The sequence below is a fragment of the Neodiprion fabricii genome, chromosome 3, assembly GCF_021155785.1.
Source record: "Neodiprion fabricii isolate iyNeoFabr1 chromosome 3, iyNeoFabr1.1, whole genome shotgun sequence".
Taxonomy (NCBI): Eukaryota; Metazoa; Arthropoda; class Insecta; order Hymenoptera; family Diprionidae; genus Neodiprion; species Neodiprion fabricii.
In genome coordinates, this window is record NC_060241.1 from 1,884,008 (window position 1) to 1,911,944 (window position 27,937).

The 27,937-nt window shown below is 34.9% G+C and overlaps 1 protein-coding gene across 4 annotated transcripts; it reads left to right on the forward strand.

The window, feature by feature from the left end:
• Nucleotides 1-55: 55 nt before the first annotated feature.
• Nucleotides 56-27,903, forward strand: LOC124178349 (transcription factor CP2-like protein 1). Of its 4 annotated transcripts, XR_006869774.1 has the most exons (13): nt 56-1,245; nt 1,727-2,210; nt 7,086-7,227; nt 12,160-12,240; nt 14,072-14,311; nt 15,056-15,200; nt 15,522-15,758; nt 16,109-16,357; nt 17,435-17,511; nt 24,076-24,271; nt 25,087-25,546; nt 25,792-25,993; nt 26,498-27,903. XR_006869774.1 is itself a non-coding variant. In XM_046561610.1 (12 exons), exons 1-12 carry the CDS (start codon nt 1,096-1,098, stop codon nt 25,839-25,841), a joined length of 2,511 nt encoding a protein of 836 aa, XP_046417566.1. In that variant the 5' UTR covers nt 56-1,095; the 3' UTR covers nt 25,842-26,270. The 4 variants fall into 4 exon arrangements, 3 of the variants coding, with proteins under 3 accessions (XP_046417566.1, XP_046417567.1, XP_046417568.1); XM_046561610.1 differs by lacking the exon at nt 26,498-27,903 and having other exon boundaries at nt 25,792-26,270; XM_046561611.1 differs by lacking the exon at nt 26,498-27,903 and having other exon boundaries at nt 15,546-15,758; nt 25,792-26,270.
• The last annotated feature ends 34 nt before the right edge of the window (nt 27,904-27,937 follow it).

The following is a 27,937-nucleotide window of genomic DNA, read 5'->3' on the forward strand; positions in this document are numbered from 1 at the left end:
AACGCGAAACAACGGGTATCAAAAAGTTGTACAACAGTTTCTTCGTAATGTTCTAAGGACGTTTTGCCAAATCGAAGGTTAGAAGAAATAAAAAAAAAAGAAAATAGATAGCAGAAGAAGAAGAAGAAGAAGAAATAGAAGAAGAAGAAGAAATTGTAGCGCGAAACACACTAACTCACAAATAGTAACGTCATACACACGCAAAAACATACACAAGTAGAAACAATAAAGTTCATACTGCGCGTAGGTAGAAAAAAAAAGATCCTTTATAGAAAGAAACTCGAGTACATATTGGTGTAGAAGAGAAAGATAAGGAGAAAGAAGATAAAAGAAAGAAGTAGAGCCTTAGAGCGTGCGGAATAATTTTAATTTAGTGGAAAAACAAAAACAAAGTAAAGCTGAAACTAGTAATAACAAAAAGAAACAAAGTAAAAGCGTGTATAGAATTGATCGATAGAGAGAAAAATTTCCATACGGCAAGGAGAAGAGAAAATCGAATATCAAGCGACGTCGGCGATAGATGAAAAAATACCGAGCAAGAATTGCTTGAAAATAAAAAAAAAAAGAAAAGGAAAAACGAAACAAAAAAAAAAAAAAAACAATCCTCAATTTACGCGACCATTGAAAAGTATGAAAATTTTCCATAATCTATTAATACGATATTAAAAAGCGATACAAAGAGGAAGAATAGAAAACCGTACGTAATCGTCACAAATCTAAAATTTTGTTAAAAAAATTGTTAAACCCTGATGAAACAGCGTTGTGAAAAATTTAAATTCCCACCGAAGCTAATCAATTTCACAAACCGTTCACCAAAAATCGTCCGACCGTTTGAATAATTTTTTGAAAAAACGTCGCAAAGTGCTTATAGTTTTAAACATTTATTCTTCAACTTGCAACAAGAAATAAGGAAGAGAGACAAGTGAGAGAGAGAGAGAGAGAGAGAGAGAGTGAGAGAGAGTGGGAAATAAAACATCAAAGATTCGTTGAAAAAAATTCGAAAGAATTAGTAAATCCGCAGAGCGTCAAGAGAGGGGGGAAAAAAAAAAAAAAAAACAAACTAATCGGGGAAAAACGAAACGCCAAATCATTCGAATGGAGTTACACCTGATTCTGGACGGTGGCGTTGGTACACTTAACGACGAGATGTGGCTCGAAAATTCATCATCGCCACCGTACGACGAAGATCATGATCTACAATCACCGAATCACGAAAGTATAGCCGGAACGATCACCGTACAGCAGGTAATAGAAAAAAAATAATTAAAAGAAAAAAAAAACTACCTCTTGATATCAAATTCAATCAAAAATAACGTTCAAGTCGTATAGATTTCCAAATTATTTTACATTCACAATTTAAGGACACGTAGCACCCATACCGACCGAGCAAACTCACATCTTTTTCTTCCTGTATTAAATAAACAAATGATCGGAATGGTGTTCAAATTTCAATGGTTCGTCGCTCTGCATCAATTATTATAATTTACGTAACTATTATGACCAGCTATTAACCATAAAAATTTTAACCCTTTCCGTTCATATGTTATAAAGGGTGAGTTTACTCGGTCGGTAAGGGTAGGACTGTTACGTGACCTTAATATTCTTTACACCATTATACGCGTCACAATGTTGCAAAAAAAAACATCAATTTCAATGATAATTCGTAAGCAACGAATTGATAATCATCTTTTCATTATCTAATCATTTTATTTTTCCCACCGTACAGACGGGACTTCAACGATCTAATGGTTACAACAGTCCGGCTATGATAAATTGGGAGGATAAAACCGAATCGCCAAATTATTCACCAGTTCCATCCGAACAAACAGTATCAGCAGCAGTGACAGCAGCCGGGGTCGCAACATCGTCGTCGTCGTCGTCGTCGTCGTCATCGTCAGCATCGTCATCGTCACCGACGGCGGATCCAACCGCCGGATCCGGATTGATAATAATTCGTTCGAGCAGTTCGTCGCCCCGTGAATTTCATCAACAATCTGGACCGTTGCAACAACAACAGCGGCACGTGAATAATGACAACAACGTATCCTCCCACCCAAACAGCAACAACAACAACAACAATCGTAATCATCATCATCATCATCATCAGAGACAACAGATCGTACTGCAGGAAAATTCATTGAAACGTCGTTCGGTCGATAACATTCAACAAATCGGTGAACATATCGAACATAAATTGGTAAAAAAAGACAGTAAGTATTATTAATGTATAATACAAAACTTTTACTCTCATCTCCCTTCTTTATTCACCATCTGTTATAATTGATCACTCTCTCTCTCTCTCTCCCTCTTCAACTTTCGAAAAATATGCATCACGATTGTGAAAAAAAAAAAAAAAAAAAACTTTCTCATATATATAATTCAGCCCAAATATAATCACGCTCATCCATCGATCTTCGACAATTGTTATACGGTATTATTTTAACAACGAATAGAAACCCTGACGATAAATAAATATGCAATATTATAATAATAATAATAATAATAATAATAATAATATATATGATAGGTATGCAGTGTACTAACAACACGCGGAGGTCAATCGTCAATTTCCTGATCATGACTAACAATGAGCGCCACACGATATATGTATACACATACGTATGCATATATCTGCGGGTGCGTCTCTCTCTCTCTCTATCTCTCTCTCTCTCTCTCTAATGTACCAATGCATGTACGTTATACGCAAAAAGCCATAACGTACAACGTAGAGCATACATATATATATATATTACGTATACATACATACATCCTAGTCTTTTAAACCCACGCGATCTATGTCGCATTTTGCTACTTGCTATTTGCCGTTGATGCTACTGCTGGATAACTGATGTACCAATATGTACTCAAATATTATACGCAACGCAAGCATAGTAGTGGAAATTTTCACCTGTTAAAAAAAAACATTCGCGAATCAATTTGTGAATCTCAAATATATATATATATATATATATATATATATATATATATATATATATATATATATATATATATATATATATATATATATATATATATACATATACGTGCGTATAAGCGTGCAATATTGGAACGTATGGAAGAATGGGTGATGACTCGACGTAAGAAGCAACTTAGCATCTAAGAAATCAAGCAAGTTGTCAAGTAAGTGTAAGTAATGAGCGTAAGAGACGCGTACGCGTGTACAAACGCGTTGCACAAGTCGTACGTAGGTATAATCTGTAAAGTAGACGTGACCAACGTTGTACAAAAGAAGACGAGTCAGTCCCTAAAATTGCCGACTTCCTTTCGACTCGCAGGCACGCGTTTAACGATCAAACACTCTCGGTCCTCTTACGCATATCCGGCAACTCGTACGTTAACATTTACGTTGACACGAGCACACGAATCTTTGCGTATTTATGTATTTACGTAGTTGCGTATCCTTTAACGTCAAATTATTAATCTCAAATACCTGTGTAATGACATTTTACATTGTTTTCTATTTTTATTTATTTATTTGTTTTTTTTTTTCTACACGTGACAAGATTTTCGAAAAAAATGATATCCAAACATAAGATAAACGTAAATTCCACGCGCAATTAAAAAACAAAAGGTGATAAAACGAGAACTAGAAATTTGCCAACATTTTTTTCAAACTCTGCGCAATGTTCAGAAATTTCGCGAATTATATTTTATTATACATAATTATACACACAGCTGTTTGAATACTTGTAAAAATCTGCAGACACTTGTCATTTCGATAGTTTGCAAAGAATTTTTCCCCCACGCAAGAACGTGTAACGCAGTGACGCATCGAGCATCGTCGTCGTCATTTTTATACATACCTACGTATATTATAAATTGTCAACGAGATCATTAATCTTACTGTTCAATAATTAACCGACGACTCACTGGCATTGCAACGGCAAAAGCAACGCCTGTTTATTGTGTATGGTAGTCGATTAAATTATTAAATCGACGTCGAGAGAGGGATTGAAAGAGATTGAAGGGCGGGGGGGGGGGGGGGGGGGAAGAGACATCGACGTCTACCCACTTCCCACGATAATTTGTGTATAATAAATCTGTGTAAAATGCCAATCAGGGATAATAGAAACGGAAAATAAAAATAAATCCGAAATCTAAACGAAATGAAAAAATATAAAAATTCAATACGTATTCAGATAAAAGTATAATTATGTATTACATTCCATTTAAACCGTGGTGAATATTTTTCTTTATTTTTTTGTCGTTTTATTTTCACGCCCGTGTTGAAGTTGCAAAATAAATTAAAATAAAAACAGTATCGATGTTGCTGAATTGAGAGACAATAATTTTCTTCGCAAAAAAGTAACTAGTACGACAATCTTGTAGCGGATGTTATAATTTCGCTCGTAATTAATGTACGTCGATTTTGCGAATACGATGTATTTTTCAATCAGGGTATAAAGTGTACAAGAAAATAATCTTTCACTGAGTTTTAGATTTTATTCAACTACAGGTTTGATTTTCACTGTTCCCAAAAAAACCAAAAAAAAGAAAAACACAATTTTCCAAAGAATAATCCTGATCGATAGGCATTAAATTTTTTATCACGAATTCTTCGTTAAGAAACGAAAATTTTGTGAGACAACGATAGAAGTGAACGAGCTTTTGGTTTCGAAGCTAAAGGCGAAACAAATAATTAAAAAGATATGTGCAATAAAAATCAGACCCGTGATCAAAAAAATTTCAAACTCGGCAAAAGATTAGACTATTGCGTGCCAAGAAGGTAAAACAAACTTTTTTTTTTATTAATATTTTACCGAGTTGACTTTCGTGTGTACGCCGGTAAAATCAAACTCGGGAATAACGCGATGTACTCTTATTTTTATTCAGCGTTACGTTGTTCGATATTCTTAAGAGTAAAAGAAACGCAATAATATCTTGATACAAAATAAGAAAAAAGATTTTTTAAACTGTCAATGATTAGTGGCCATTCTATTCGGTGACAATTCACCTTTCGTCATCTGATTTTCTCTTTTAAAAATTACATTTCAGAGTTCGTTATTTTTTTTTTTTCTTTCTGCTGCTCCCGCAGATGAAAATAAAAACGCGAAAATCGTGCATGCGTTGCGAAATGTATATTTTTTTTTTACACACACCGCAGCATACTTAAAAATAAATAAAATCGCCGATGGGGTGAGGGGGTCATACTTGGGTCGGTTTGGCGTCGGAATGCCTCAAATATATATATATATATATATATATATATATATATGTGTGTGTGTTTGCGTATGCAATCAAGTGTACGAAAGTAATTTATAAGATAGAAACGTTATAACCGGATGATTTGACATTTGAACCCTATAATACAACAACGTGCAAGTTTTTAGACGCCATTACTGATCCACGTGGTTGCGATGTTAAGCGGGTAGTGATAAGACCATGTATAACTGTGGCCGAGAGAACTTCGAAGCTCAAAGATTATTAAATCTTATACATTCGTGTATTCGAGTAGCCGCATCCCAGTTTTCTCAATTATTGTTATTTCACACTCAGCTGTACGTAGAACGACAGCCGCGACAAAGCGCCGTTATAGTCAAATAATCTGAAAATTGATTAACTTTACCCAGGATTCGTGAAAGTGACTCGTCGTTAAGGGTGAAAAGAATCGCGATTTATCATTTTCATTCGTCGATAATTTTTCACAATTTATCACTAGAACGAAACGAAAGAGACTTGGAAAAAAAATAAAACAGAATTAAAAAAAAAAAAATTGAAAATAACCCACTTAATATCTGATTCGATCTTCTTTGAAATTATAAATATAATAATAATAATAATAATAATAATAATAATAATAATAATAACAACAATTTAATTAAAATGAAATGGTCAGACGTTCAGGAGAGATCGAAATCCACCGCGGCACCGTTTGTAATAAATCGAAATTATCATACGAACGAATTAACGTCAAATTACACATCATCGTCGTCTTCTTCGGCAGCCGCATTTCGTTACCAAAATTCCACCGTTAGCAGCAACGTTCTCGCAGCAGGGAAACACAGACAAAATACCACAACAATGTCCAGTTATCATCAATCGTTTTACAATTTTCAAGGTAAAAACCATCAAACGATCAAAAAAAAAAAAAAGAAAAAACGTAAAGAATAAAAAGAAAAAAATATATCATACAATCAAAAACGATACGGTATAATATTGAAAAAGAAAAAGAAGAAGAAAAAAAAAAAGACAAGAAAACACTGATGTACGTAAATAAAAACACTTTGAATTTTTTTCAAAACTTTGAATAATCACGTTGGAATTTGATTATTTTTTTTTTTTCAATTTTTTCTTTTTCTTTATATTAAACGCCAATTAAGCTTTTATAAATATACCATTAGCGAAAATCAGTGAAACTGTGAATGAAATGAGCCGCGATATGAATGTATAAGAAGTAAACAACAAGTAAAACTCGGCCGATTCCTCGGAAATTCTTTATCATCGTTAAAACGACTCGTCAAATCGTCAATCTATCCGGGTTATCATTTCTCTGATTTGAATTGGTATTTCACAAATTTTTTCCCATACCCAATACACACACACACACACATATATATATATATATATAATGACTTGAAACGAAAGAAAGATATCATACCTAGTTGTACGTATTTTCTTCTTTTTCAGACTTTTCATTTTTTTTTTCTTCTCTATAAACTAATGCCACGTAGTATTGTAATAACAATAATTATCATTATTATCATTATTACCATTGTTTCCTCAATTGGTACAATAACCAAGCAGCCAACCGATTGCATATTTATTTCACATTACACATGCCTACATATACATATTATATTTATCTCCTATACGCGTGTAGATGTAAATGAAACGATGAATACGTCGATGCTGGATGTCTGTAATTATATTATTTTATACGACATGCGAATATAAATAATTCAACACTTTATCAACGCATTATATCGCTCTTATTATTTATATTATTACTCGATCCGGCCGAAGAAGTAAAATTTTTTAATTGAAAATATAAAATATACGCTCTCCCTGAATTATACATCTGTTCGACTTCGTACAACTGTTAATAAAAATTCATTAATTTTCAGCCTCGCTGAGCAACGACTCGAGACAGGGATGGTCGACGCAGGTCGAAGATCTCGCCGAGCATCTAGCCGCCGATTTCGATGGTTCGCTGTCGGTTTTAGCGGCATCGGATTTGGCCACCGCGGTAGCATCGTACAACATGGGGTGCGTTGAGATCTCGGGTTTTTTTTCCTTTCTTTTTCTTATCAGCAATCTTTTCAACCCTTTGATTCAAGCATTATTGCGCTGCGTCAACTTTCAAAACAAGATAGTACTCCACGCTTTTCTGGATCAGTGATAACGAATTTGAAATCAGATTTCAATAATTCAATATGACGGATCCAATATGGTGGGTAAAAATTTCGGATTTGATCGAATCCGGTAAAAAAAGTTTATGCAAGAGTTTTCGAGGTCGCTGATTGGATTCGCTATGCTGAATTTTCAAAATCTGATTTCAGATTCGTAATCAGTGACCTCGGAAAACCCTGGGCAGAGTTTTTTTTTTTCTCTGGATTCGATCGAATTTGAAATTATCGTCCGCCATGTTGGATCCGCCATCTCGGTGCTTTTGTAAATTTGATTTCAAGACTCGTAATCAGCGATCCCAGACACGTATAATTAGTGTAAAACATGTATATTACGCGCAGAGGGGTAACTTTATCGTAAATGAATTATCCCTTCAATTTTCACCGTGTTTTTTTCAATCAATCTGTTTCAAACAACAACAACTTACATTACGTCGCAACAATTACTCTCGAGCATTGAAAAAAAGCTGTTAGTTTCCTACCAAAAATATCAAAAAACCGCAGAGAAATATATTTTGGTCGGTTATAAAATAGGCGGTAAGGATACTTTTGCCACTATGACTCAATGGGTTAAACAAAGATTAAAAAGCGCGAGTGAAGCTTGTCTAGTCGATACTAATAATTTCAATCGTATTAAAAAAACTGAGTTTCATTTCGTAAACACCTGACAATTTTTTTCACCAATTTATTCGTACACTTCTGCCAATTAAAATGAGAAACAGCTCATTTTATTACAGTAAATATATAATCAGATTATCGTCTATAAATTATTTTAAGGATTGCGAACAAGGGTGTTTTTTTTTTTTTTTTTGTTCATTCAACCAATTACTTTACAAGTTTGAGACAAAAAATTTCTACAAATATTTTGTTTCCCCCATCTCAAAATCAATGCTGCTCTCAAAATAACCTTCCAAGATGGGATTCAAGGTTAATAATCAAATATCACCGTCGAATCCCTCGTTTTAAAAATTGCCCCAACATTTAACCTCTGTAATCCTTTTACTTTTTTTTTTCTCTTCTTTCCAATCTCCTCTTCTCTCGCCCAACCACGCGACACTTCCACGTGTATAATTTCCATACTTTTTCATCACCCCGTATACGTACAACCAGTGCGTGAGCACCTATACGCAAAGTCCCGACTGCAACGCGTAATTAGGTGGGGGTGGGGGAGGGGAGACTAAAAATTGGCAAGATTGTCGCGAATAGTCGATGGGACGGGGGTGGGGAGAATATCACTCGTATAACAGAGGGAACGAATGGTGGGAGAGGGCAAAACTGTGCCAGCGCGAAAACTTGTATATTTATTATATTCGCGTAGGCGTATCGAGCAAAAGCAGCGTGCGTAAAAATCTTTCGCGACGCGATAAGTACATTATACCTACACGAGCACGCGTACGTAAAATTTGTCACGCGTGACAGTCGAGCTTCGTCAAGTTTTACACACGATTAACGTTTAAAAATAATAGTAACAATAATAATTACATTAACGATAATGGGGGGGGGGGGGGGGGGGGGGGCGCAATTATACAGAGCGGTGTACAGAAATGTATATGTATACGTAACACGTGTGTGAAACACATCATGTAACGAAGGCACGTGTGACACTTGCGTGCCTGTTATTAATACATGTAATATGAACAAGCGAGTTTCACGATAGGCCAATTATTGACTCGGTGGTTAATTTTTTCCGAATAATAAAAAAGAAACTATGAAAACAAGCAGAAGTTACAAAAAAAAAATTAAAAATTTATTAAAGCAAGATGAATGTTGAAAAAAGAAGAACAAAAACTGTGACTCCATATTAATAATAATACGGATAACAATAATGATTGTTTTTCATCTCGATCTTTGGTGACGATTAACGAGTGTAGAAAAGTGTGATTGAGTAAAATTGATATTTTATTTCATTTCTTTTTTTTTTTTAATTAAACTGTAACAAATTTATTTAAAAATATACCAACGTTGAGTGCATCTAATGATATAATTATTGTTACGGTAGAAGGATGATCGAGGGTAAAAATCGGTAAGAAATGATGAAAGATACCGTAGGTCAGGCGAATGGAAATCATCCTCAATCGTACGATATTTCACTCGGTTAATCACGGTGTGAATATTATTCGAAATGATTTCGTACCTAATCTCCAAATTTCACACTGATTGTCGAAATCGGTAATATTGATGAAAAATTTTTTAACATTGGTAATCATCGATAATAATTCGAAATCATTTAAGATTACAAAATTATCTTTGTGATCTTAAGAAATCGTACATGTATGTCATATCATATCTCAGAAATCATGAGAAATCACTCGGTCAAAGTATAATTTATCCGTCAAAAAACGCCTCCCAATCACTCTGTAAAATTTTAATTATCACGAGATATTGTAATCACGGTTTTCACTTTCTTCTCACAAGTTAAACATCCCTTGGTTTAGACCAGTTTAAAGAAGTTTGGGTAATGAATGTACGATAACAGTTAAAAAACCACCTGTCACGTTGCATTCTACAGTGAATGGACAACGATCGAGATTTAAAATTGTCGTTTGAATTTAAAAAACAAAAAACAAAAACAGAGCATAATAACGATTAAAAATTATAACCGAATGAAAAAACAAACTGAAACGAAAAGTAAAACAATTTTTTTTTCCTTTCTCTTTTGAAATAAGGCTATAAATAGTACATGCAAATAATTTTTCGATATCTTTGACTTTTGCACGTAACCGCGTAACAGGTGTGTTCTCACATGATGTATAAACAATGAGCTGTTTAATTTACAGAATGACGTATTTTTGTTTCTTTTTTTTTTTTTTTTGTTACCGTTATCGTTTTCAATTTCATCCTTGTGGCTATTTTCAATTCCACAACATCGCCGTAGATTGCACGATATAGCTGTACGCATGTGGGACGAACAAATTGCATTTGTAATCCGCCCGGTTAATTGTCTCGGTAAATGTGCATGCGAGGTCGAGTATGTGATTCTAGTTAATAAATACAAGCACCTACATGCATCACGATGCGCAAGTGAAGCGGTAATATTTACGCAAATAAAATACTATAATTCCTACGTATAAATTGTATACCCATACATGTATAATAGACTGTGGTGATACGTTTTATTTATTTATTTTTTTTTTTTGTGTAGTTGGTATAACGGCTCCGAAAATTCCCCGCATTCGTCGTGTAAATGAAAGAGTCATTTAAAATGTGAAAAATTAACCCAGCTTCTCCATTCGACGGTTATACATATACATAAATGTTATTAATAGAATAACACAACTGTGCAAACATCGAATTTTTAATTATATCGCACAGCTGCTTTTTACATTATATATATATATATATATATATATATACGTAAAATAATATATGTATATATGTATATAGGTTTTACGACAATTTTGTTTTCAATATTTGTCACAAATTTTTTGACTTGTACATTTAAAAAAATGAAAGTAAAAAAATGAGCTAAGCAAGGAACACCTTAAGAATCGCCCGCCTACCGTGCCAGTAACATTTTTCCAAAGTTGGCTACGCCTAGCCTGTAAACTAAGATTAGTTACAATTGTCGAGCGGAGTTTTTTCAGGAGAACCTCTCGATATATACATATAGACATGTACATACGTAACAAACGTAAATTATAACCCGCAATATTAATATCGTAGTAAACAGATGAGTAAATTATAAATAGATTAACAGTCATTCACCGAGGTTCAAAAGTGGGGAAGTTAATTTTACGATAACATATTTTTCCTCTTCTTCTTTCACACTACATATATATATGTATATATATATATATATACACGTAATACATACCACGCGTAAAACTTTCAAACTCCGAATCGAAAGAGAAGAAAAAACAAAATTGAAAAAAAAAACAAGACCATTTTATTTAAAAATAAAATTCTCGTCAATAATCGTTATTTTTATTTTACTTGCTGATTCACTTTTTCTTCTCTCTTATCATCTTATTATCAAGTATTCGGCGCTGAAATTGAGCAGAAAAAAAAAAAAAAAACACCACTCGTCACAGAAAATGTGATTCCTGACGGAATTTTTCTTTTTTTTTCTGTCTCTCTCTCTTCTCTATTCATCTCCCCGATTGGGTATCGATCCGGTTCTTTTTTTTTTTTTTTAAATAAAATAGCTCAACATCGTACGTCGCATATATATATATATAGTAGTAAGAATAAATTTATCGAAACTTTAAGAGGAAAGAAAACAATTGAATTCTCGATATTTGATTGTACGAGAAAAGTATGCGATCGTATATATTTATTACAGTTTTAAATCCCAATTGTGAAAATGACACGATTAATCGATGCTGCAGACGGTGCGAAGATATTTTATTGAAAAATAAAATTAACGCAAAATGCTGTGCGTGAAACCGAGGTGAAAAAAAACGTGATATTAATATATTATACCTCGTGCTCGCATATTATATAGTATTAACCATACGTATACCTATATCGTGCGGTATAACACGTGTACCTAATGGATTTTGATTAGATAACGAACCGCTTTCAGCTAGTTTATATCGCGTCTATTTTTCTCACACCTATATACGCACGATATTACAATAGATGTACGACAGATCGTTATTTATCATTTTTGTTATAATTTTTCCGATTTTATACATTATTCTCGTCCCAATTAGAAATTTAAAAAAAAAAATGTTGTAATTTTCCCTAAAGTTCTTCTCTCGAAATTTTGTCTTTACAATTATAATACCGCGTCTTAACGAATTTTACTATTTTCTTTGTCATATTGATTTTTCAACAAAATATGTTTCAGCGAGGCGCTGCTGGGCTTGCCGTCATTGACAGTTTTCAAACAGGAAGCACCGTCGCCCGAAAATCATCACAACAATCCAAGGTAAAAACCCCTCGAGTCACGCTCGGTGATTTATTACAATTTTCACATTCTCTTTCACCCTATTCTGCCCCCTTCCTTATCATCTCGCGCAAGATTTTTTACATCGTTAATAATTGCAAGAGACTGCGAACAAAGAAAAAAAGAAACAAGAAAATGACAATATCAAGAAAAGATCAATACGTCTGTGTTACTAAATAAAACACATGCGTAAATTATTCATATACATATACAAATATAGAATATAGGCATGTCCGCGTCACAGAAAATAAATTATATTATTGCTCCGTTTCAATGTTATTTTATGAAATCCGACTTGCTTTATCCATATATACCATTCGAGCATATATTTTCACAATTGCAACGTGCGTTGAAAACAAAAAATAAAGAAAGAAAACGCGCCTCAGACTTTTGCTGCATCATCCTATAATATTCAAGTACAAATGCAAGCATAAATATCATGTCAATTACAATTTTCTTCTCTCCCTTTTTCTTTCCTTTCTCTCTCTCTCTCTGAAAAGTTTGTCCAATATTATCATGGATACAAGTAAACTTATTACATGTACGTACACCGCTCGTTCGATAAAGATAATTATTTTTACGCAGTTCTGTAGCTCAGTGTACGTATAAACGTGATATATACGCACACTTTCATACATACTATTACTGCACTTCAATAATTACACACGTCTACGTCTATATACATATATATATATATTAAACGTATTACGCGTGTAACAAAAATTCCATAAATCATTGATCAATACCTAATAGTGTGCATTAACTTGACTCTGATACGATTTCCTTCGATTTCTCATCTCTCTCTCTCTCTCTTTCTCTCGCGACTCGACAATTTACTTCGCTTCGTCTCGATGTCTCTCCGGCTCTTTCACTGTGCACATAAGATACGCACGTAGACATGCGTATTATGCTTATGTGTATCGCAAGAGAACTGTGAGATCGCGTCAACAAGCAGCTGCCGAGATCACTTACACATTATGTTGTACCTACTAGTCGCCGAGTGGCTTTCGATCGCGTTGTACATTATTAAATACACACGTGCTGTCGCTGAGCCTTACGAATCGACCGTATTACAGGTATACGCGTATACTATACGCGTTGCACGGGACATCTCCGAGTTCCAAATTTCTGCTTCTTTAACTTTTTCACTTTTTTCAAATCTTTTTTCATTTCGTAGTATAAACTGCACACATATACATGTATAAAGAAAAGTATCGAATAGAAAAACGAAAAGATTAATTTTGAAATGAGAACTCCGACCGAAGTAGATTCAGCGACTCCTTCCTCGCTTCTCTTCAACCTTTTGTGAGTACGATATATTACGCGTTTATAAACAGATTCAAATATAAATACATATACCCGAATAAAATTGACGAAAAGAAAGAGAATTGAGTGTATATACGTAATGTGTGTTATATGTGTACGAGGGAAAGAGTAGACGGATTGTTAGAAAAGAACGACAAGAAGATAAAAAAAATAAAAAAGAAAGACAAAAAAAAACGACACTGCGACTATGCCGATAAAAGCAAGAAATTAGCGATATGAAAATAATGCGAAAATGAGTGGAAATTTTTACACCGTCGTTATCGAAACTCTATATAGTTTATACGTATGTCAAACAATTTTCAAGAGTGCAAAAAAAAAAAATAAATAAAAGGTGTCATATTTTAGTTATAAAAAAAAAAAAAACAATGATCGTCGTATCGTATAAACCTGTAATGTCACTTGCGTAATTTAATTAAACAAGGTTTTAATTACTTATTTATTAATTATTGAAAATTTTTCTTCTCATTCCTTGTTCGATTCCCGCCAGTTTGAATCATGTGTCGCAACGCGGTATCAACATTCAAACCGGAAACGGACCATCCGTCGTCGGAGTCATGGAGGCTGACAGTAACAACAACAACAACAACGGTCACAACGGTACGGGACAAACGGCCAACAGTCTTCACCAGCTCTTGTACTCGAACGACAACGAATACTCGGCGACATCCGGTGTCGGTAATCAGGTGTCATCGTCGCAGCAGGGAATCGAGTGCAACGAAGATTGCAGGTAAACGGAAATGCTTGCGATCCTGTGTCGATCCTCGTGCGCTTTTAGATAATAAGAGAGGTGAAAAAAAAAAAATATTACATTGCGTACCAAGGGAATAATCGACTTTTATTCCTATGTTACGTACAGGACTTTATTCCCGACTCGACTCTGTCGCCACATTATTGACTTGAAAGTGTTTCCCTTCTTTACACGATCCATCGGTATGAAAACTATAATTTTAATCGAAGTTTACTGTAATACAGAAAGAGATGCATATGAAAATAGAAAAGAAAGAGAGAAAACCAGAAACACCGGAAAAATCAAAATACAAATGTGGGAGAAAATCGTTACTTTTTCCCCCCCGCAGATGAGGGGAAAAAAAGCAAAGAGGGAATAATATGACACTTTCGTCTCGCTTTTCGGGTAAAAAAAGTCAACGTTGTAGTTCAGTCGGGAATAAAAAAAAAAAAAAAATAACATATTGAAGTAAAAGAAGCGTTGAACCTGTCGATACGCGAACGTTATTGCATTTGATCCGTGTGACGTATTGAAATTCGCAAAAAAAGAAAAAAATAAATCCAACGACAAGCAAAACACGCGCCTCGTTGACGCAATTTTCTGCAATTATTACAAAACGTTGTTCATCATATTACATACATATATATAATATCTGAGAACATGGATATAAATGTGTAAATGTTACGACAATATCGCTTGTAAAATTATTATTACCGTTATCATAATAATGAATAAACGTTACAGATTCCAGTACGTATTGGCGGCTGCAACCAGTATAGCGACAAAAATAAACGAGGAAACTTTGACCTATCTGAATCAGGGTCAATCGTACGAGATCAAGCTGAAGAAACTGGGTGATTTGTCCGGTTATCGTGGAAAAATTTTAAAGGTATTTTCATTATGTACCATGACCTAATTATGCGCATCGGCATGCGTATAACATACGAAATATCATCTTGAGACAGATTCGTGCCGTTTGTGATTTAAAAATCTCACGCAACGCTTTTTTGATCATTCGTTATCAAGTAAAATGTAAAATATATTGAGACCGATAAAATTAGACACATTGTATAGACGCGCGATCGAGGAAAAAGAAAAAAAATCAACCGATAAAATTTAAAATAATAATCAAACGTGCGTTGTATGCAAGAATTGAATACGCAATTCGTGAGATTAACGGCCGAACAGTTCTACAATTTTCCGCTTTAAGGGATACCCGACATTTTTGTTCCAGTCCTCGATAAGGATATGCTTTCACGAGCGCCGCCTCCAGTACACCGAACGCGAACAAATGCTCGCCTGGCAGAGAACGAGGCCCGGCGAACGTCTCCTCGAAGTCGACGTACCCCTGAGCTACGGCATAGTCGACATCCGTCAGCCCTCGCCCTCCAGCAACGTCGTGGAATTCATGTGGGACCCAACCAAGGAGGTCGGGGTTTACATCAAGGTACGCAAAACAAGCAGGGAAATTATCTACGCGTAACGAGCGGTAATTTATGGAGCGGGCAAACAACCAGCGGTCTCGTAACGCGGAATGATTTTTAGGTTTGCAATTCGAAAAAAAAAAAAAAAAAAAAAATCCCGGTAAGTAAATTACATAGAACGAGTAGGCAAGTAGACCCAGAGGAAAGATAGCGAGCGGAAATATATCGAGCGGTCTCGTAACGAGAGTTCTTACATTGCGTTACGATTTTCACCTCGAAACAAAGAAACCTTCTCGTCATTTCCAACGTGCAAACACTTATCGAGCGGAAATACATCGAACGGGAATAATCATCGTTTTCCACGCGTACGTAGGTCAACTGCATAAGCACGGAATTCACCCCTAAGAAACACGGGGGTGAGAAAGGCGTCCCCTTCCGCATCCAGGTGGAGACGCGCGTAGCGGGAGGAACGAGGCTTCACGCAGCCTCCTGCCAGGTCAAAGTATTCAAGCTGAAGGGAGCCGACCGTAAGCATAAACAGGATCGCGACAAGGTGTTCAGGAGGCCTCCCCACGAACAGGACAAGTACCAGCCCAGCTACGACTGCACCGTACTTTCGGACGTCAGTATAATGATAATATAACAACAACAAAAACGCAAAACAATAAAAATAATAATAAAATAACACGAACTGTAACAACGATCATTTCGACGAGTCTATTCTATCTTCTTTTTCTTTTTTTTCCTTCTCGTCTCGTGTTGCAAATATCTTCGGCATTTTTTTTTCTTTTCTTTTTCCAACTTCAAAACTCGATAATTAGTTGGAGAATTCTCCTCGTTTGATACCGACGTTACACACGGCGAATTTCATGCAAACCCGACCAACGTCTGACCTTCGCTATTTTTAGTTGACTTTATAAAAATTTTTTGCAACTGTCCCGACTCTCAAACAGTAACCACGAATTTTTACAAATTTTTTATTCAACTTCTCAATTATTCGTGCATATTTAAAGTGAGTTTGTAGAGGACCTTTTTTAAAATTCTCAAAAAATTCTCGGTAACTGTATTTTCTACTTCAAACATTGGGCTGATTTTTATTCCATCTATTTCAGCACTTTCAAGTTTTGTGGACAACGGAAACATTATTTGAACGGCCAGAAAATTCCCGGGGAAATTCTCAAAGCTTCTATTTTTCACATACAACGTTTCTCAACCATTTCGATTACGGAACGATTTTTGTCTGTTTTTCATTCGTACATAATGAAACTGGTCTAGAAATGTTCTTGTTTAAAAATAAAAGTTTTGAGAATATTTTTGAAATTTTCAAACCATGTATACAATTTTTTAGCTAAAGGAAAAAATTAAAACTGTTAAAAAGGAAAGAAAAATAATCGGCTTTGAGAAAGCGTTTGAGAAAGAAAAATTAGTCTACCGAGAAAGTTTCAAGAATTTTAAATAAGCTCCTTTTCCAAATCACTCTCAATATTTATAAATAATTAACCAGTTGGATAAAAAATCTGCAAAAATTTCGGATACCGTTTCAGAGTCTGTACAATTTCTGATAAAAATTTTGAATAAAAAATAAAAAACGGCGATGTTCAGACGTTGGTTAAATTCGAATGTAATTCCCCGCATACAAGCAGATATGCATATGTGTATGTATATACATGTAATATACGTATTACGTTTGCGATTACAGATTCCACTCGATTGTTTGACCTCGCCGAGTCCAGATCCACAAAACGACGGCAGTCCCTTTGCTCCGAGCGATGCAGCGTGAGTAGTGAAAGTCGTTCAAAAAAAAAAAAAAAAAAAAAAAAAACTAGCATAAACCATTCCGTCAATGCCGAAGCCAGCGTGCTCATACATTATTATATCCAGCTCGATGCAGTTTATTCTCATGTTCTCGAAATTTACACGAATTATAATTAGTCGGCTCGTCCGGGAGCAACGGCACATTCTAAATTCCACACATAAAATATATACACATGTATATGTATATGACCTCGTTTGACCGAATTTTATATACATATATATATATATATATATATATATATATATATATATATATATATATATATATATATATTTATATATCCACACAATATGTATGCACATACGTACATATGTGTAATACAGGTTTATTATTACGTCACCGCATGCGCTTAATCACCGACAAAATCCGGATACATCCCATTCAACCGAATGATATTAATTCAAGCCGAATATATATTTCACACACGTATATAGGTGGACATCGTATATATATATATATATATACACGTATAATATGTACACATTGTTACATATATACAGCATTATGCGTGAATTCCGTTGACAGTAACGATCATTTCGATTCGTACGAGTTATATAGTTAGGTATGTGAATGCATGCCGTACATACATTGTACGTACGATGAAAAGTGTTGGCTTGCAAACTGGGCCGAAAAAACTACGGACACATATGCACGTCCGCGTAGAGATTAGCAAAGGCGAACTTTCGAGGTCGAATGTTAAACTGTCGGATCACGTTCCGTGTCGTATCAGTGAAAAAATTAAACGCGTTTGATACATTGTATAGCCTACAATTGTAATAAATGACGAGACGTCAATTCTCGCCTATTACAATGTTAACGGTGAAAAAAAAAAAAAAATATAAACTTAACACGTACCTATGCAATTGAAACCACTGCACGTCTCGCAATCTTTTCGCCGCCTGCTTATACAATCATATCCGAGTAAAATTTTAGCCCCGAAATTAATTTTTTTTCTTTCAAAGGAATGAACAAAAAATTAACCAAAACAAATTATCGCTAATTAAATCTAGCAACAGCGGATGAAGTAAAAAAAACAAGGACCATAAAACAGAACGAAGAATATCATTTGAAATAAATAAAAAAAAAAAATATTCCAAACTCGACGATGTGTTTGTTTAAATACCGTATACGCGTTGGATAGGTAGGCAGGTACAACGACAAATCGTTATAAACTAAATCTCGAATAATAAAGACAGACAGAGAGAGCCAGAGAGAGAGAGAGTAAGTTTGTATGAAGAATGCTGGTGTACGATACGCAACGGTTACCGCATATTTTCATACGACAACGACGCTGATGATAATAATGATTACGGCATCACTTTTACGATTAGATATCTCTTGTTTTCTTTTGATCGTTGTCATTGTTGTTGTTCTTATCATTATCATTACCGTTATTGTTTTTATTGTTGTTATTGTTATCATTATTGTCGCCGATGCCGCATCGTTACCAATACTATCCTCGCTCTTATACGCGTACCTATGCATGCACGAACCTACGCGTGTGTCGTAGGAGGTATTGGAGGGAGCGTGTTGCGTGTTGCGTGTGGGGGTATTAAACTGGTTGAAACCGGTGCAATCCGGCAGAGGGGAACCGACAACACGTCCCCGGGCCAGGCTCAAACACAATTCAGACCTTGCTACGAGCACAGAGAAAGAGAGAGAGAAAGAGAGAGAGAGAGTTTTGTTCATCACCCGTGGCAACGAAAACTGATTTTTTAAAAAGAAAAAAAAAAAACAAAAACCCGAACCTACGTTTATAAAGCAACGTCAAATCGTATTTTATAAAATTGTCAAAGGCCTCGCATTTCAACATTCTTGCGCTGCGGAATAAGCGTTAATTGCGTAAAATTTTACCGTCGCGATTGTAAATTGCATTGTTTCATTTGTTCTTGAAATAAACGTGGTAGAAATAAGAAAATAATTTTTGTTTTTTTTTTATTCAATTGGAAAAGGACAGTAATAATAAACGATATTCCGTTACGAAGAAGGTATCGATAATAATAACGTCAGTGAATACGCTTCTGAGTGTGTAATAATATTTTTGAACAATAAAGACGTAAACGAACAAAGTAAAAAATAATAAGATTCGAGTTAACAAATATCAAATAATACTCCCCGTGATATCGTCGACGGATAAACTTCCTTCGCCATGATCCATCGTTAGAAAAGATCTCGTTTAGTTAATTAATTAATTGTATTAATTAATTAACCCCATTTTTTCTTGTTCTTATTTTTTTTTTTTTTTGTTTTTTTTTTTTTTCTTGTATACATCGTCCATATCGTTGTATATTATTTTCTCTTCGTGGTTTTTCTCTGTTGTGTAAAACAAGAGGGAAAAAAATTCCAATAAAAAAAAGAAAAAATAAATAAAGCACAAAATCTCACGAAAATTAAATAAATAATTTAAAAAATAAAAAACAACAACAGCAACGGTAACAGTGAACGATTGTTGTCTAACAAGTGGCAGTGCGATATAGCTGTGACATTTTGTTTCATATATGATACAATTGTAAATAACATAAACGAACGTGCGCCTAATTTTATACCTAGTGTTTAACAGCTTCGTACGCATGATACGTATCGCATATATATATAATTTCAACCGACAAACCGTGTTAATATATTAATACTTATCCCACGCATCGTGTAAAAACACGGGTATTTTATACTTTAACTTTATATAAAAGAGAACTTTAATAAAATCCACGATATAATTGAATAAATAAAAACAAATAAATTACACGAAATATCGATTAAACCGCAAGCAGCAGCGGTGGCGTGTCCTGCACATCATCGTCCTCAAACTAGCGTCCGTATGCGTCGATTTTCACGTTCGGTTTATATCCGTGTACCAGTTCAGTAGATTTTACCGTTTAAACATCGAACATCGAGACACCGGGCGCAAGAAAAAAAATAAAATAACAAACAAACAAACAAGCAAAAAAAAAACACCCTCTGTTTCGATAACACTTGTAAAGAAACTTAAACAAAAAGACAATTACACAGGATTAATATTAATAATAACAACAACAACAACAACAACAACAGTATTAATAATAAAAAAATACGCTGGTAAAAGGACAATCCGAACCGCCGTTGGAATGCCCGAGTCTTGCCAATTTGCGACTGCAAGGATCGCCTGCGTCAGCCGTCGTATTTGCAAACTACCTTCGTCCGCGATTAACGAAAACGAGTCGTATAATTTTGAGAAATTTGTAAAAATTAACGATTCGCCCCGTCGCCCTCCGATCAACCCAAACAACCGTAACTCCGGATCGATTGTAATCGCCGAACTGCCGGCCACGATTCATTTGTCGCACCTCGACCGACCCCTCAGATGACGAGCAGCAAAGCCGCCAAAAAGCAAAAAGGCAAAGGCGGTTTGATTGCAGCGAAGCTAATCCGTTGCTATATCGTACGTAAAAGTAAATGAAAAAGGTGTGAAATTATACATACATGTATATATGCGTGTGTGTCGCACGCGAGGAAATAAATAAGAAAAATCGTTTCTGTGCGTCGAAAAATTTGAAGAAAAAAAAAAAAAACTGTCACATGTTACGTTGTAATACTGTACGAGGATGAATATGACGAAAATGTCGATGTACGGTTTGTTGAAAATGCATATGACGATAACGATGATAATTACAGAAGCAGCAACAACGAAAACAACGAAAACAACAACGATGTTCAACAACGTGGAGAAATTTCGTCCCGATCTCACCGCGTGCCCGTCATCCATGAAAACAATGAATGTCCAACAATTTGAACTGTTCTTATCGGGCATTGAATCGTCGTTGATTAAAAAAACCCGCTTCTGACGTCGAATTCCAGGTCGAAATAAAAGAAGAACGGTGCAGATAAAAAATTCGAGAAGAAAAAGAAAAAGAAAGAAAGAGAGAAAGAAATACTACGCAATAGTAAAATCTGCGCTGTTACATCAGCAGAATTCAAGTATACGATATAAATATTGTCCACACAACAATTGCATATCCGGTTAAAAGCGGATCCTCCTATCTCTCTGCATCTTTATCAAATAAATATCTATCTATATATCGTATATATATATATGTATTGTATATATTATATACATACATACAGATATATAATTCATGTATAAACGTATATAATACGTAATCTGTACAAGTGTACAAACTACTGGTTGATGAGAGAAATATCGCGGATTGAAAATCTGCCTATAACCAACCTCAGCCGCTGAAAACCGGGCGAAGTAATAAACCGAACGAAGATCGGTTCCGTTCCTGATAAATACATCGCGTTCAGTTTCTTTCCAACACAAGGAATTTACATATCATTCGAGGTTACGATCATACGGTGTAATATCGTATAAATCACAGGTTTTTTTTTTTTTTTTCTTTTTTTTTTATCGTTTCTTAAATTCACATCGTATTGTATAAAAACGTACGTGCGTGTTACAACAATTACTATTATTCTTATGCACACCAATTTATCCACCGTTGAATTAGAAATGATATCGAAAGAAATAAAAGTGACTATCTTTGATTAACAAGGAGATAATTCGAATAGCGTGAGACTGCCGATGAGGGTGGACGGAAATTAGAGAAGTTAAGAATAGCTCAGTCACCCCGGTGTGAGAACGGATGAAAAAAGATTCATCAATCAAAGTTGTACGTGGACGGGTATAATGCACGGAGTGTTAATTGGTGCCAATTGACCGATAGAGGAAGAAAAGAGATAAAGAAGAAACGGTTACAGACATACACGCAGAGAATAAGAGAGAGAGAAAAAGATAAAACGGAACTAACTGCAGTGCAATTGAGTAATAATAGTAAGAAGAAGACGAAGAAGAAGAAGAAGAAGAAGAAGAAGAAAAAGAAGAAGGAAGAAATTACATTTTGTAAACATTTTATACAAGACTGTCGCATAGATACAAGCCAAACGTAAAACGAACAAACAAACAAACAAATCATCATCATCATCATCGTCGTCGTCGTCGGCGTCGAGAAATATAAATTATATACCAACCAAAGTCCGATAATATAAATCGAAAATGTTCAAAACGTTTTTGACATCGGATTTGAGAAGCGGATGGAGGCGTCATAACGGGGGTCCATCTTCAGGGGCGGCGGGAAATTCAAAAATTTGTCTAATCGAGCACAAGGTTACGATAAGTGGCGGTGCTTCGGGGATAGAAGTGGTGGCTAGATTCGTTCACGCTTTGCCGGAAGTCCGCGGGGAATTAGGTAGAACCTGGCGTGGCGGTCTCGTCGGTCTGACGCTGAGGAGGATCAGGAATTCGACGAAAAGAATCGGGGCCAACGGACCGCCGAAGTGCACGTTCAAGATGAGAGCTGTCGCGATGTAAGAATCGACGAATATTCGGAAACGAGTGTTCGAAGCGAAAGAAGCGATTGAACAAACATTTGAAAGCTGTATCACGGGGCGGGGTTGAAATTCCAAAAGCTTCTGATCACGGATTTTTTGGCGGCGAAACTTGAAGTGAAGAATTCAAACTTTGACCAAACGTCAAAGTTCCGAAATGAGAAAACTTAAAATTCTGAAACATCGAAATTCCGAATGATCCAAGATTTTCGGTTCTGTGAATTTCTGGATTGGTGAAATTTTTCACCAATTTGATCCTTCTTTGTTTAGGATTTCCGATATTTTTATTTTCGTAATCCTGGTCATTTTGATTTTCGGTTTTCCTAATTTTGTTTTTAGAGTATATTTTGATTTTCGGAACTTTGAGCCGTCGGTTTTCCGACCATTCGAAACTTTGCTGTTTCGTAAAAGTTTGATTTGGAACTTTTCGAACCTAAACTTGAACCCCGCTCTTGTCTCACTTCTGTAAATCATACGTAATATTACATAATGAAAATCGTCCCCGCAAAGTATTCAAATATACTTTGAAACACTGAATTTCAACATTACAAACAAACGATCACGTTAACAACATTATAGAGAAATTAGAATATTGTACAATTTTTCTTCACTAAAAAAAAGTATGCCAACTACTTATAGTTTTCCAAAAACAAGCGTCTGGATTTATGTAGATTTCAAATAACGATATTTACAGGTTACACATTTCTTGCTGAATCATAAGTTCATCGGCTGTAAATTATTATACAATAATTATTGCGTGTGCTATATTTAATTAGATCATTCGATCTAACTATACAATTTATTTGGACGAACACAGATAGTCAAATCATCCGATTTCTCTAACATGGTTAATGTATTAAGATGTTTGGAATTGAAAATCCAGCGTTCAAGACATTTTTGTTTCGAATATCAAAGGTCCTCTTTAAAAAAGATTCAATATTTATTATTTGGAAAATTTTTCGCGACCCGACTGTATATCCCACGTGTTCTTAAATAAAGCTGTGAAAGAAATGAAATTTTACAGAATAATCGCTACAACGTTTGTAAGGAAAGAAAAAGAGAGATCGATTGATTGATATACGTTACATATCGTAATTCCCCTTAATTTTCGTCAACCGTGTCTTTAATTTTGGCTTCCTGCAATCACGAATAATAATTTTCAGAACGCCGCAGAGTCGAGCAGCAATGGGAGGCAGTTCGTCACCGGTCGCAGGTCCGATACCGATGTCGGTAAATTCGTCAGGAGTGTTACCACTGGTATCCGGAAACCCGGAAACGGCAAAAGAATCTACAAGCCCAGCATCGTCCGTATCGTCACCGGCCACCATTTTACCCGAACAATCTTGCGTCGAAATGAACGTTAGTTATATCAAATGTATTCTATAAAATCCTGCGCCCTGCGTGACACATTTTTCAATTTATTTTAGCAAGCAAAAAAAGAAAAAACAGAAAACTGAACTTTCAATAGGAAAATAAATTTTCTCGTTCTATTTCGATCTTGTTAAACCGAATAAGTAGAATTGAAAGGGAGAATGAAAAAGGGCTTCGAGTGTAATTTTTGTAAACCGAAGTGCCATTTTTTTTTTTTTTGAAGAAGAAGAAGAAGAAGAAGCAGAATCGAAGAGGAGAATTAAAAAAAGCTACAAGTCCCATTTTTTCGAACAAGGTGAATTGAAAACAACAATTTCAACTTTTTTCTCGAAAATAAATTACACTCACAGCCTTTTTGTAATTCTCCTCTTAAATTCTTTTACATCGTTTAAAAAAATGCTATTAAAAAATTGTTTTCAAACTTCAGCTTCGTAAATTCAGCTGAGCTAACTTTCGAAAATATTTATCTATTCAATTTCCAATCATTTCTGTGAAACGAAGCAACGCTGCACACGTTTCAAAATCCAAATTTACACACATCGAAGGTTCGCAATTTCCTGACCTTTTGGTCATCTAAAAACCACCCAACGCTACCCAAAGTTATACGTAAAAAAAATAAAACAAATATCAGAGAATTTTGAATTTTTCAACGAGAAAAGTCAGGGCATGTTACTTCGTCAAAATTGTCGCCACCCTGAAAAGGAAACCAACGAATGCCTCGAAACTCTTGCCCGACGACATCGAATGATAACAATAAGGTGTAAAAAATAGTAAAATAGAAAATTCCTCTTTCATTTCCCCAGACAACGACGTCGCCAACGTCCTTATCGCCGGAGGCAAACGCGTCACAGACGAGCAGCTGGTTGAGAGCCGGTCGTTTCCACTCGTTCGAATCAACGTTCGCTAGTTTCTCAGCATCGGACATACTGAGATTATCGCGCGACGATTTGATCCAGATATGCGGCCTGGCCGACGGTATCCGGCTGTTCAACGCCCTGCACTCGAAGCCACCCTCGCCGAGATTGACCCTCTACCTTTCGGCGGAAGGTAGTGGCGCCCTCTGGAGGGCCGTTTACCTCGACACCCTGACCAGCAGCGCCCTAGCCGTCAAAGTTCACACCGCCCTCGGAGCCCACGGACCCCCCCAAGACAGACTGCACTCGGTGGTCATACTCGGACCCCAGGGAATCCACGTTCTCGTGACCGACGATCTCGTCGCCAACATGAAGGACGAGAGCATGTACGTCGTAGAGACCGTAAAAGGTACGAAATGCGAATAGACGGATGTAGCGTCAAAATCAAAAAAAGGAATCGAATGAAACCTGTCGGAATCACTTTATAATTGAATCACAAATCTTGATGAAAATAGATAAAACTAGTATCATTGTCGGTTACGATCAAGCGAACGCAATTCCGTAAATAAATCCTTCGCAAAAAAAATATTCAACTAACACAGAAGCCGGCAAAGTTTTAATAGGCAAATAAATCATACTTCTTTCTTATTTCAGACGCGAACAGCGATCGTTACAAAATACTTCTGAAACCATCGTCGCGTTGAGAATAATATCCATAGTTGTTTCACCCCCTTAATAACGATAGAGATCTGCTGCGTATACCTGAATCTTCCGAACATCCAAATCGACCAAGATTATAAACGAGAAATCAGATGACGAGATGAACAGCTAAAGAAGAACACAACGGCGATTTCAGGTAGAAAAAAAAGAAAAAAATAGTTGCAACGCAGCGTTTTAAACGCGCCTAATTATAGTCTACAATATGTAATAACTTATCATTTCGTTTATACATGTTAAGATATTGTCATTGTTGTATGTAATACGTTTGAGAATCGATTTCTGAGAGATTGACGTAAACAACAACAGTAATAATAATATTGATAATAACAACAATAACGATGTGAAAAGAGAAAAAAAAAAGTAAAGAATGAAAAAATAAATGAACCATAAGAAAGCCGAGGATATAATACCTCGAAAAATATTATATCCAGATATAATTATAGTTTCGATGATCGAAATGAAAATGTAAACGACGAAAGTCAAGATCGATTTTGTAACGCGTTCGCGATCTAATTACAGTATTGTTTCTGTTTTTCTATTTTTTTTTTTTTTTATTTTTTTCTACGAAAGAAATAACAAATTGAACCACGAGGCAGCAAGAAAGAATCGTTCTTGTGTGTGTGTTTTTTTTTTTCGTTAGTATTACAACGCTCGAAGGGAAGAATAATAATTGGACGGCAGCTGGTCTTCTGTGACGGTATGATAAAAATGTGATAAAGCGAGCTTATATTGCATGCCCTTATGCATGTATAAAAATATCGGCAAGGAATTACGATTTATATGTTATATAATAAATCAAGTTCTAAATATGATGTATGAAAAGTTAAAGATATTCAAGTAGCGCCTATAATTGTTGAAAATTATTATAATGTATTGATCTATATCGAAAAACGAAGAAAGAAAAAAAAATAATTTCATTACAATATATTTGAATTTACCTTATTGCATTATTATATTATTGGCATTCGAGTTGTAGTTTAAAATGCGGAAAACGAAAATCGCGGTTATATTGTGCAAGTTAAAATTTATCAAGGCGAAGCATCCGGTGTTGCTTTAAATAAAAAAAGAATACCCGATATTTATGTTCACATAACTTTACTAGAGTATATAATATACATATATATGCTTTTATAATTTATTATCATTATTATTATTATTATTATTATTATTATCTATTCTTGGCTTCCACGTGCACATACATACATATATATATATATATTATATAGGTATATACGCAAAATAGATATGATTCTACACCGTTATTAACAAATCGCACACAAACACATCATACGCCAACTTGTTACTACTTTTTACATATTTATCGAACTATAAATAGGTATGTATGTATGTATAGTACATACTTATACATGGTTGCTTGACTGACCGGTTTTTCATTTTTCATTAAACAATTTTGAAATTATAAAGATGTAGGAAGAAAAAAAATTAAAAAAAAAAATAAAACAACCAAAAATAGTCTTTATATTATTAAAATTGGATAATATAAATAAAGGGACACGATGCGTGTTGTAACATGTCGCCAATTATACTCGCATCCTACAATATCATGTCAACGTTAATAATGAGAAAATCAAAATAGTAGTAAGACAAAAAAAAACAAAAAAACAAAAAAATAAGTTCCCCGCTGTAGTGCCGATAATTTAAACATAAATTACAAACCCGGGAAAGGAATATTTGCATGCGTATTTTACCTGTATGCATAAGTATTGTGAGTATATAATTGTCGATATGTGTATTGCGTGATGTCGATTTTATCAAAGCTCGCGCGATTTCAAATATTTATATGTTTACTTTTGAGTTTAGAAACTTGATAGATTAAAACCGAATAATTACCAACAGTAATAATAATCATTGACTCCTAAAAATTTCTTCTCTTTTTTTTCTTTCTTACTAGATAAAGAGAGAATATTATAGCCATTTATTATGATAATCCGGTGCCTTATATAATGATTATTTATACATATTGTACACATATGTAATACACGAAATACACCCAACGATACGTAATATTAGAAGATAAAAAAAATTTGAAAAAAAACAAACAAAACAAACATATTCATAC

Coding starts and splice junctions, on each gene's coding strand:
- LOC124178349 (XM_046561610.1), top strand. CDS start 1,096: ATGGAGTTACACCTGATTCTGGACGGTGGCGTTGGTACACTTAACGAC. Junction 15,201..15,521: donor ATCGTGGAAAAATTTTAAAG/GTATTTTCATTA, acceptor TTCCGCTTTAAG/GGATACCCGACATTTTTGTT. Junction 24,272..25,086: donor AATCTTGCGTCGAAATGAAC/GTTAGTTATATC, acceptor TCATTTCCCCAG/ACAACGACGTCGCCAACGTC.